Here is a 12393-nt window from a genome sequence, read left to right on the forward strand (position 1 = left end):
TGATTTTGATCTTTTGATACCTAGCGACTTCTACTTAGTAACTTGTACCTAACTACTTCTGCCTAGTAACTTATACCTAGCGACTTCTACCTAGTAACTTATACCTAGCGACTTGTACCTAGTAACTTATACCTAGCGACTTGTACCTAGTAACTTATACCAAGCGACTTCTACCTAGTAACTTATACGTAGCGACTTCTACCTAGTATATTATACTATTGTCGACATATATTTGCTTATCAATATTGCCGTCGTTTGACGTGACCTCCGTGTGTGTGTGTGTGTGTGTGTGTGTGTGTGTACGACGTTGTCAAACATGGACTGACTGACTGGTTTTCAGTATCTGTAAGAAGATTAACAAGAGAACTTCAAGGGAAGAACAAGACTTAAGAACCTTCAGTCATACTCGACACATGTAACTAAAACATTCAGTGGGACTCAAAACATGCTCATGTCATCACTAAGGTTTAATTTACGTCCGAGAAAATGACAGGGGATTCACGAAGAGCGTAAGTTCAATGTGTTGCTTTACGGAGTTTACTGCGGAGGATTTGTCATAAGTGACGGGAGGCAAGAACGTGTAGACTACAAGACCAAATATTGACACTTGTTTGATCTGTCTGTCTCTCTCTCTCACCGCTGCCAACGGATGAAGCTGGCTAGTCAAGGTAAGCCTCCACCTCCAGTGTCAACCTCCAACCTTCCCCTCGCTCCCTTTACAACCTTTACCTCCGGTCTACCTACCTTTCCTTCCTCAGCCTCCAGCCAGTTGCTCCTCGCCTCACCTCCAGGCTGGGGGTGGATTCCTCCCTGCGGTTGTCTGTCTGTTTTCCAGTGTATTTACTAGCCAGCAACATTAATGTGAGATGCGAGAGTTACCTGTGCCCCTTGTCTGTCTTACCTACCTCAGAAAATACGCAATTTTTTCTGATCTGTGTCCTAAAAAAGGGTTATAATCCATAAGTAATAGAATATACTTTTTTCACGGACTGACGTAAGTTTTTCTGGAAGTTAAGATTCACATATGGCAGCCCAGTTGTTGGAGTCATTATGACCCTCTGTAATCATGTACCACTGCTGCCTACATGATACCTACCTCCAAGGTACATAACACAACGATTACAGTGAATGATTTGCAAGTGGCACAATGTTGACACTCTCATCGGCATAACCTTAGTACACACACACACACACACACACACACACACACACACACACACTGTTGTATTTCGTAAAATTCCCATTGTTGGCTGACCAGGTGGACAGCCGGTGCCTGGTAGAGCCGATGAGAAACACTCTCCTCAAGATGAATTAAGGAGGAAAGGTGTAAAAGCCTGTGGATGGAAAAGGGTGTCTGATCACTTAGTAAAGCCTTGTCTTTAGGGAGTTAGATCCCCTTACAACATACCTCAAGCTGTTATCTAAAGCTATTTAGCTTTTTAACGATGATTTAGGTGTTGTTTCGTTAAAATAACTAAGAAGGCTGAATTTAAAGTAATTACTGGTTATTTTGTGGTGACGATCAGTTGAACAATGGGAATTTAACAGTGAAAATAAACCAATTGTGTGTGTATGTGTGTGTTCCGCGTGTGTGTGTGTTCCGTGTGTGTGTGTGTGTGTGTGTGTGTGTGTGTGTGTGTGTGTGTGTGTGTGTGTGTGTGTGTGTGTGTGTGTGTGTGTGTGTGTATGTATGTTGTTTGTCACGTCAGCCCCAAAACTCAGATATAATTCAACACTGCTCCTCCGTCACGTTGTTCTTCGTTATCTGTCCTCTCCCTGACCGTCCAATCTTCGTTATCATTATCGCTTGTTGCTTCTCCTCGACATTATTTTCAGTTTCTCATTATCTTCCTATAATATTTGCCTCTCTTTTCCTTCTTATATGTATTTCAATTCCGATGGATTTTCCTTCTCTTTTCTGTAAATTATTTTTTAATTCTTCTGTTCCTGTCCGCCATTGTAAGCTTTTTAAAGCTTTCTCTAACAACGTAACAGCTAAAACTTTTTAGAAAAGTGAAACGACATAACACAAAGCCTGTCTTAGAGAATATTCTGTATATACACTTCTGAGGGGTCCTGTGTGTACACACAGGACCCCACAGAAGTGTATACACACTTGATCCCTCAGAAGTGTATACACACTTGATCCCTCAGAAGTGTATACACACTTGATCCCTCAGAAGTGTATACACACTTGATCCCTCAGAAGTGTATACACACTTGACCCCTCAGAAGTGTATACACACTTCTGAAGATAATTTTAATGTGGTTAAGGCATCACAATATACTTACAGATGTTGCCAAGATTGCTTGTAGCCTTAACGACCCTTGTGTAGTGTATCAACTACACGAGGATCACTGTAGCTACGACACAATAAAGCTAGCACGCAGTAAAGCTACCAAGCATTAAAGCTACTAAATAATAAAGCAACCAGACAATGACCCCTCGTCTAGTCGATAGGTATTCAACTTTAAGTAGCGTAAGTGTCAGAAGTTCAGGTTGGCCAGTAGACACATCGTACACGCACAGCAGCTGTGGCAAGGAGGTTCCTTAATGAAGGTGGAAAATCCTCTTGATCCAAGTAGTTGGATGCATCTTTACCTTCCCTGGATTGAACCTGATTGCCTCGTAAACCTTAAGATATTTGACCTCTACGGATTTAGCTCGTGCTAACAAGGCAACTTGTGGGCAGTACCTGCCATCGTGCGGGAAAGTGTTCAGCATATCCACTGAAGAGGGGCTCTACTTGACCTCGAAATACTATTGATATACTTTTCCCCTTTTCTTGTGTATTCCTTTATTGCTCTACTTTCCCCCTTTCTCCCTTGTGATAATACTGTTGCTTCTGCATGCGTATGTATGGTGTATGTTGTTACTGTTGTATGTTGCATGGTCGCACACACTGCATCTTGCAAGTGGAATGCCTATACATATACAATAAAAAATATATACACAGTTTTCGTTTTATTATAAGTTCATGCATGTGATAGTTGCTTTATTGCTCATTTTCTAGCACTACTCTATATATATATATATATATATATATATATATATATATATAATATATATATATATATATATATATATATATATATATATATATATATATATATTCACAAAGTTGTTTTAAGTTTATGAGTCTTCCATTTCACTGTCTTTAAAAAATTTCAGTTTGAAAATCTTTTTTGATACTTGTTCCGTAATGTTATGAGTCTGGAGTTGTGGAGTCTTGTAACACTCTCTCAGTTCCCTGGGTAATTGTTGTATTAACCAAACGTTATTACCACCTCATTGACACCCTGAAGTGAATGTGATCCACACTCACAGGAAAGTGATCCGAACCCACATGAATGTGACTAAAACTCACTTTCATGATTGTGCTTCCAGTAATAGAATGGGAAGACTGTGTCAAAATCTCTGACTGATCTGCTGAGGAGGACCTCAGAGGTCCATACATAGAGCTATACTCTTGTTTAATTTTTATGTCTCCTTGTGGGTTTGTGTCACAAAATAAGATGCATTTATATTTGATTCAAAATCAATTTCTATTAATAATAATAATAATAATTTTGTGGGTGTTTAGTAAAGGAACTCATAATTAGTATTGAATTTACCTTTTGTACGCTGGTATAAATTCCCTTCTGTTGTGAAACAGGTGAAGGACTCTTGATCCAGTTAATTAGAGCTTCCTTACCCCTTCCTTGGATCAAACCTTACCATTTTCCAATTACCCCCCACCATATGAGTGTAACAGTGATGGTGTTGAGGTATAGCAGTGTGTTGACTCTAGTGTTGTGTCTCGGGGTGTTCAGGCTTTGCGTACGTGGGAGGCGCCTGCGTGGTCAACAAGAGGTTGCAGAAGGTCAACTCCGTTGCAATAGTTGAAGACACTGGCGGCTTCTCTGGGATCATCGTTGCAGCTCACGAAGTTGGTCACCTGTGAGTACTGGATGGCCCCAGCTCCCCGCTCAGAGGGTCTCCGTGTGTTTTGTATATAAGATGTATCTACGACTTGTGTTTTGACCTGAGATGAACTCTGTTGAGTGTTTTTCTTGCATAGTGTTGCAAGAATGCCTAACACACACACACACACACACACACACACACACACACACTATTCCCTACAATCTTATGCACTTAACCCCAGCACTGGTGCCAACAGGCTAGGAGCGGTGCACGACGGGTCACCTCCACCGTCGTACCTAGGAGGTCCAGGAGCTCGTAGGTGTCGCTGGGAGGACGGGTACATCATGAGCGACCTCAGGCACACGGAGAAGGGCTTCAGATGGTCTCCGTGCTCAGTCGAGCAATTCCATCACTTCCTCAAGTGAGTAAATAATAATAATAATAATAATAATAATAATAATAATAATAATAATAATAATAATAATAATAATAATAATAAGAGAAATAATAATAATGGTAATATCAACAATATTTACAAATAACACTTATGGTGTATACAGATTTTATATTTCTTCATTTTACAAATGATTTTGTCTTTGGGTGGATATTCTGATGGATTCTTTGTGTAGACAACAATGTCAAGTTTTGCTTCTGTATGGTTACAGATCAGATTTTCACTTGCGTTGGGAGGAAATGCAAAAAATAAATCAGATAGGCGTGTATCTCTTTGTATATACAAGAGGTGTATGTGTCTCTCTGGGTATATACGTACACTGAGAGTTTAATTGTCATTTTTAAGGATTAAAGCAGTCTTGAGTGGTAGACTACGGATGTAAAGCAACCTTAATGACCCTCGTATAATTAATAGGCTTCACACCTAATCAATCAACCAATTAGCACTATCCAGGCAATGTCCTCAACTAACACTGTGGTTTTAACAATTCGGCGCTGTCCTTCTCTGGAACAGTGTCTCAAACAACCCCCTCTGTCTCTCACACCCCCTCTGTCTCCCACACCCCTTCATGAGAGACACACATGTAGTATAATGGGATCCTATGTTAACTACGTTTCACCCACAAAGAGGCTTTGTCAAATCACGAACAGATCTGTTGGTGACGTGATAAAGTCCACAGTATGGGCGAAATGTTATCAATAAAGAATCGCGTAATAATGCATCTGAGTCTGGTTTTTTTCCATCCTGACGGTATTTTATACAATTTACCTCCACCCCTTGATGAGACACGTGTGCAACACCTGGGTGTCCTGAGACACAATATAACCTGACCTAATGAGGAATCTCATACTGGTCTTCCCCACGACAGCGGCGACACGGCCACCTGTCTCTACAACCTTCCCCACGAGGACGAGTCCCTCCCCAGGGTCCTCCCAGGGAAGCTGCTCTCCCTCGACGCCCAGTGCAAGAAAGATCGAGGAACCTCCGCCTGCTTCGTAAGTACTTCCTCTCTTCCTCTCTTCCCAGAGGGAAGAGAGGACTGCCTTCCACATCCCCCCCCCCAGGCGCTGTATAATCCTCCGGGTTTAGCGCTTCCCCCTTGATTATAATAATAATAATAATCTTCCCAGACGACCAAGATGACGATCTCATCCTAGGCGACGGCATCAGGGATCTTCCCTGAACGACCACCATTTCTTTTCCCTCCCTCCAGCACCAAATTTCCTAAGATTCCTTGTGAAGGAGTATATGGAAATCAATGGATGACGATTGACTTATCGGACGATAGCTGAGCAACGGGAGGACTGGCCGCTGGGGAATAATGGACAGCAGACAATGAACGGTGTATTGGACGAAAGACGGACGATCGTGGATTGACTTCAGTGACAGTTCACCACAAACGAACAACGATAGTCTACGTCAGACAGATGTATCATTAACTCACCACACATTCGACACGCAAACTATGACTCGACATAGGTATGACACTAGTTTTTGCCCTGACTTACGAACAACACATTTTTTTTCGACTTTCGTGCAACAATGACACGTGACTTGTATAATTCAGCACACCCATGACATACAAACAGTGACAGTATGCAAGAACAAGGAGACCGAAGATAACTCAATACGCAGGTAAGCTGGCAGCCAACAATTAAAAGCTCTGTCAGTAAGACATAAACAGACAGCTATTGAACAGATGATGGTCGATGTGTTTATGTTTCACCAGGACCGTATGAGGTACCAGTGTGTCCTGAGTTGTGTTGCGTCACTGTGTGTCCTCAGCTGTGTTGTGAGTGTCACTGTGTGTCCTCAGCTGTGTTGTGAGTGTCACTGTGTGTCCTCAGCTGTGTTGTGAGTGTCACTGTGTGTCCTCAGCTGTGTTGTGTCACTGTGTGTCCTGAGTTGTGTTGTGAGTGTCACTGTGTGTCCTGAGTTGTGTTGTGAGTGTCACTGTGTGTCCTGAGTTGTGTTGTGAGTGTCACTGTGTGTCCTGAGTTGTGTTGTGAGTGTCACTGTGTGTCCTCAGCCGTTTTGTGTGTCACTGTATGTCTTGAGTTATGTTGTGAGTGTCACTGTGTGTCTTTCAGCTGTGTTGTGAGTGTCACTGTGTGTCCTCAGCTGTGTTGTGAGTGTCACTGTGTGTCCTCAGCTGTGTTGTGTCACTGTGTGTCCTGAGTTGTGTTGTGAGTGTCACTGTGTGTCCTCAGCTGTGTTGTGAGTGTCACTGTGTGTCCTGAGTTGTGTTGTGAGTGTCACTGTGTGTCCTCAGCTGTGTTGTGAGTGTCACTGTGTGTCCTCAGCTGTGTTGTGAGTGTCACTGTGTGTCCTCAGCTGTGTTGTGAGTGTCACTGTGTGTCCTCAGCTGTGTTGTGAGTGTCACTGTGTCATAATCTGTAATAATGCTAGAAATGTAAACACGTGAGCGGTGTCGGTATTTTATACCATTTATTTCCACTGTATGAATAATATTGAAGCAGAGCTGCTATTTTTCCTCTCTGTGTTTACCTCTCCTCACCCTCCACAGGCAGCCTCTATACTCTCTTCCACTTTCCTCTCCATTTTCATTTTCTCTCTTTTCTTACCTGGCAGTAGCTCCCACCACCTTCTTGCCCCTTGCTTCTTCTCGCCTCCCCACACCCTCCCCTTTCATAGTCTTTCCATCTTTCTCGTCCCACACTCCTCTCCATGTTCACCCCACCCACACTCATAGCCTCCCCCTCTTGCCTCCTCTCTCCCCTCCTGCAGAAAGACGATAGAGTCTGCGCGCAGCTCTTCTGCTTCGATTCCTCGAGCGGCTATTGTGTGTCGTACCGTCCTGCCGCCGAGGGTTCTGACTGCGGCAGCGGTAAGATCTGTAGCAACGGTCGCTGCGTCTACGACAACGGCAACTCCATCTCCGACTTTGACATTAGCAGGTGCGGCACAAACCGGAAACATGCCACAGGTACTGAAAAAAAAAATACCTGGCTGTCCCGGAAGTGACTCCAGGTGTTTACAATAGGTGTCAGAAAGTATTACGTGTAAATCGCGAGAGGTTTTCAACAGGGGAAACGGAAATCATAACCCTCACAGATTATAGATCACGTAACTGCCAAACATCGCAAATAACACCTTTATCGTCAATTAAATGTTACACTGTTGACAAACAACAAACTCTTGTAAACTTATCTAGAGTAAATTAACTCATTTTTTTCAAGGTCCGGAGAACATTTCATCTTCCAGTCGACAGAGGTGAAACCTGTGTACACTGACCCCCCCTCCTCCACCACCCCGGAACCTTCAACCACGGCACCCAGGTAAGTGTCACTTAGGTACTCTCCTGGTCGTAATGTCTAACATCAAGAGTTGGCTGTAGTTACCTACTTCCTGACACTAGGTACTACGCAGGAGCTGACTGTAGTTACCTACTTCCTGACACTAGGTACTACGCAGGAGCTGATTGTAGTTACCTACTTCCTGACACTAGGTACTACACAGAAGCTGGCTGTAGTTACCTACTTCCTGACACTAGGTACTACGCAGAAGCTGGCTGTAGTTACCTACTTCCTGACACTAGGTACTACACAGAAGCTGGCTATAGTTACCTACTTCCTGACACTAGGTACTACGCAGAAGCTGGCTGTAGTTACCTACTTCCTGACACTAGGTACTACGCAGGAGCTGACTGTAGTTACCTACTTCCTGACACTAGGTACTACGCAGGAGCTGGCTGTAGTTACCTACTTCCTGACACTAGGTACTACACAGAAGCTGGTTGTAGTTACCTACTTCCTGACACTAGGTACTACGCAGGAGCTGACTGTAGTTACCTACTTCCTGACACTAGGTACTACGCAGAAGCTGATTGTTGTTACCTACTTCCTGACACTAGGTACTACGCAGGAGCTGACTGTAGTTACCTACTTCCTGACACTAGGTACCACGCAGGAGCTGACTGTAGTTACCTACTTCCTGACACTAGGTACTACGCAGGAGCTGACTGTAGTTACCTACTTCCTGACACTAGGTACTACGCAGGAGCTGACTGTAGTTACCTACTTCCTGACACTAGGTACTATGAAGGAGCTGGCTGTAGTTACCTACTTCCTGACACTAGATACTACGCAGAAGCTGGCTGTAGTTACCTACTTCCTGACACTAGGTACTACGCAGGAGCTGACTGTAGTTACCTACTTCCTGACACTAGGTACCAAGCAGGAGCTGACTGTTGCTACCTACTTCCTGACACTAGGTACTACGCAGGAGCTGGCTGTAGTTACCTACTTCCTGACACTAGGTACTACGCAGAAGCTGATTGTTGTTACCTACTTCCTGACACTAGGTACTACGCAGGAGCTGACTGAAGTTACCTACTTCCTGACACTAGGTACTATGCAGGAGCTGGCTGTAGTTACCTACTTCCTGACACTAGGTACTATGCAGGAGCTGACTGTAGTTACCTACTTCCTGAAACTAGGTACTACGCAGGAGCTGACTGTAGTTACCTACTTCCTGACACTAGGTACTACGCAGGAGCTGACTGTTGTTACCTGCTTCCTGACACTAGGTACTACGCAGGAGCTGGCTGTAGTTACCTACTTCCTGACACTAGGTACTACGCAGAAGCTGAATGTTGTTACCTACTTCCTGACACTAGGTACTACGCAGGAGCTGGCTGTAGTTACCTACTTCCTGACACTAGGTACCACGCAGGAGCTGACTGTAGTTACCTACTTCCTGACACTAGGTACCAAGCAGGAGCTGACTGTTGCTACCTACTTCCTGACACTAGGTAATACGCAGGAGCTGACTGTAGTTACCTACTTCCTGACACTAGGTACTACGATGAAGCTGAATGTTGTTACCTACTTCCTGACACTAGGTACTACGCAGGAGCTGGCTGTAGTTACCTACTTCCTGACACTAGGTACCACGCAGGAGCTGACTGTAGTTACCTACTTCCTGACACTAGGTACTACGCAGGAGCTGGCTGTAGTTACCTACTTCCTGACACTAGGTACTACGCAGGAGCTGACTGTAGTTACCTACTTCCTGACACTAGGTACTACGCAGGAGCTGACTGTTGTTACCTACTTCCTGACAATAGGTACTACACAGGAGCTGACTGTAGTTACCTACTTCCTGACACTAGGTACTACGCAGGAGCTGACTGTTGTTACCTACTTCCTGACACTAGGTACTATGCAGGAGCTGACTGTTGTTACCTACTTCCTGACACTAGGTACTACGCAGGAGCTGACTGTAGTTACCTACTTCCTGACACTAGGTACTACGCAGGAGCTGACTGTTGTTACCTACTTCCTGACACTAGGTACTACGCAGGAGCTGACTGTAGTTACCTACTTCCTGACACTAGGTACTACGCAGGAGCAGACTGTTGTTTCCTACTTCCTGACACTAGGTACTATGCAGGAGCTGACTGTTGTTACCTACTTCCTGACACTAGGTACTACGCAGGAGCTGACTGTTGTTACCTACTTCCTGACACTAGGTACTACGCAGGAGCTGACTGTAGTTACCTACTTCCTGACACTAGGTACTACGCAGGAGCTGACTGTTGTTACCTACTTCCTGACACTAGGTACTACGCAGGAGCTGACTGTAGTTACCTACTTCCTGACACTAGGTACTACGCAGGAGCTGACTGTTGTTACCTACTTCCTGACACTAGGTACTACGCAGGAGCTGACTGTAGTTACCTACTTCCTGACACTAGGTACTACGCAGGAGCTGACTGTTGTTACCTACTTCCTGACACTAGGTACTACGCAGGAGCTGGCTGTAGTTACCTACTTCCTGACACTAGGTACTACGCAGGAGCTGACTGTAGTTACCTACTTCCTGACACTAGTTACTACGCAGAAGCTGACTGTTGTTACCTACTTCCTGACACTAGGTACTACGCAGGAGCTGGCTGTAGTTACCTACTTCCTGACACTAGGAACTACGCAGGAGCTGACTATAGTTACCTACTTCCTGACACTAGGTACTACGCAGGAGCTGACTGTTGTTAGCTACTTCCTGACACTAGGTACTACGCAGGAGCTGACTGTAGTTACCTACTTCCAGACACTAGGTACTACGCAGGAGCTGACTGTTCTTACCTACTTCCTGACACTAGGTACTATGCAGGAGCTGACTGTTGTTACCTACTTCCTGACACTAGGTACTACGCAGGAGCTGACTGTTGTTACCTACTTCCTGGCACTAGGTACTACGCAGGAGCTGACTGTAGTTACCTACTTCCTGACACTAGGTACCAAGCAGGAGCTGACTGTTGTTACCTACTTCCTGACACTAGGTACTACGCAGGAGCTGGCTGTAGTTACTTACTTCCTGACACTAGGTACTACGCAGGAGCTGACTGTAGTTACCTACTTCCTGACACTAGGTACTACGCAGAAGCTGACTGTTGTTACCTACTTCCTGACACTAGGTACTACGCAGGAGCTGGCTGTAGTTACCTACTTCCTGACACTAGGAACTACGCAGGAGCTGACTATAGTTACCTACTTCCTGACACTAGGTACTACGCAGGAGCTGACTGTTGTTAGCTACTTCCTGACACTAGGTACTACGCAGGAGCTGACTGTAGTTACCTACATCCTGACACTAGGTACTACGCAGGAGCTGACTATAGTTACCTACTTCCTGACACTAGGTACTACGCAGGAGCTGACTGTTGTTAGCTACTTCCTGACACTAGGTACTACGCAGGAGCTGACTGTAGTTACCTACATCCTGACACTAGGTACTACGCAGGAGCTGACTGTTGTTACCTACTTCCTGACACTAGGTACTACGCAGGAGCTTCTTTCCTGATATTAGTTCAAGCACTACGATGAGCCACCCAGGTTGGTAGACAGCAACCACCCAGGGAAGTACTACCGTCCTGCCAGATGACTGTGAAACAAAAACCTGTAACTGTTTTGCATGATGGTAGGATTGCTGGTTTCTTTTTCTGTCTCATAAACACGCTAAGATAACAGGGATATCTTGCTACTCCTACTTACACTTTGGTCACACTTCACAGACACGCACATGCATATATATATATATACATACATCTAGGTTTTTCTCCTTTTTCTAAATAGCTCTTGTTCTTTTTTATTTCTTCTATTGTCCATGGGGAAGTGGAAAAGAATCTTTCCTCCGTAAGCCATGCGTGTCGTATGAGGCGACTAAAAAGCCGGGAGCAATGGGCTAGTAACCCCTTCTCCTGTATACAATTACTAAAAAAGAGAAGAAGAAAAACTTTATAAAACTGGGTTGCTTAAATGTGCGTGGATGTAGTGCGGATGACAAGAAACAGATGATTGCTGATGTTATGAATGAAAAGAAGTTGGATGTCCTGGCCCTAAGCGAAACAAAGCTGAAGGGGGTAGGAGAGTTTCAGTGGGGGGAAATAAATGGGATTAAATCTGGAGTATCTGAGAGAGTTAGAGCAAAGGAAGGGGTAGCAGTAATGTTAAATGATCAGTTATGGAAGGAGAAAAGAGAATATGAATGTGTAAATTCAAGAATTATGTGGATTAAAGTAAAGGTTGGATGCGAGAAGTGGGTCATAATAAGCGTGTATGCACCTGGAGAAGAGAGGAATGCAGAGGAGAGAGAGAGATTTTGGGAGATGTTAAGTGAATGTATAGGAGCCTTTGAACCAAGTGAGAGAGTAATTGTGGTAGGGGACTTGAATGCTAAAGTAGGAGAAACTTTTAGAGAGGGTGTGGTAGGTAAGTTTGGGGTGCCAGGTGTAAATGATAATGGGAGCTCTTTGATTGAACTTTGTATAGAAAGGGGTTTAGTTATAGGTAATACATATTTTAAGAAAAAGAGGATAAATAAGTATACACGATATGATGACAGTAGTTTGTTGGATTATGTATTGGTAGATAAAAGACTGTTGAGTAGACTTCAGGATGTACATGTTTATAGAGGGGCCACAGATATATCAGATCACTTTCTAGTTGTAGCTACACTGAGAGTAAAAGGTAGATGGGATACAAGGAGAATAGAAGCATCAGGGAAGAGA

At 44.2% G+C, this 12393-nt stretch overlaps 1 protein-coding gene across 2 annotated transcripts in view; it reads left to right on the forward strand.

Moving 5' to 3' along the window:
• The window catches only part of sona (sol narae), a 66468-nt gene that overhangs the window by 46535 nt on the left and 7540 nt on the right, over nucleotides 1-12393 (forward strand). For both annotated transcript variants that reach the window (XM_070083635.1, XM_070083636.1), the window contains exons 10-14: nucleotides 3814-3940; nucleotides 4164-4328; nucleotides 5230-5356; nucleotides 7110-7279; nucleotides 7562-7660. In XM_070083635.1, coding sequence (XP_069939736.1) covers nucleotides 3814-3940; nucleotides 4164-4328; nucleotides 5230-5356; nucleotides 7110-7279; nucleotides 7562-7660 — 688 coding nt within the window. The remainder of the gene's footprint in view (nucleotides 1-3813; nucleotides 3941-4163; nucleotides 4329-5229; nucleotides 5357-7109; nucleotides 7280-7561; nucleotides 7661-12393) is intronic.

This window comes from Cherax quadricarinatus, chromosome 10 (genome assembly GCF_038502225.1).
Source record: "Cherax quadricarinatus isolate ZL_2023a chromosome 10, ASM3850222v1, whole genome shotgun sequence".
Taxonomy (NCBI): domain Eukaryota; kingdom Metazoa; phylum Arthropoda; class Malacostraca; order Decapoda; family Parastacidae; genus Cherax; species Cherax quadricarinatus.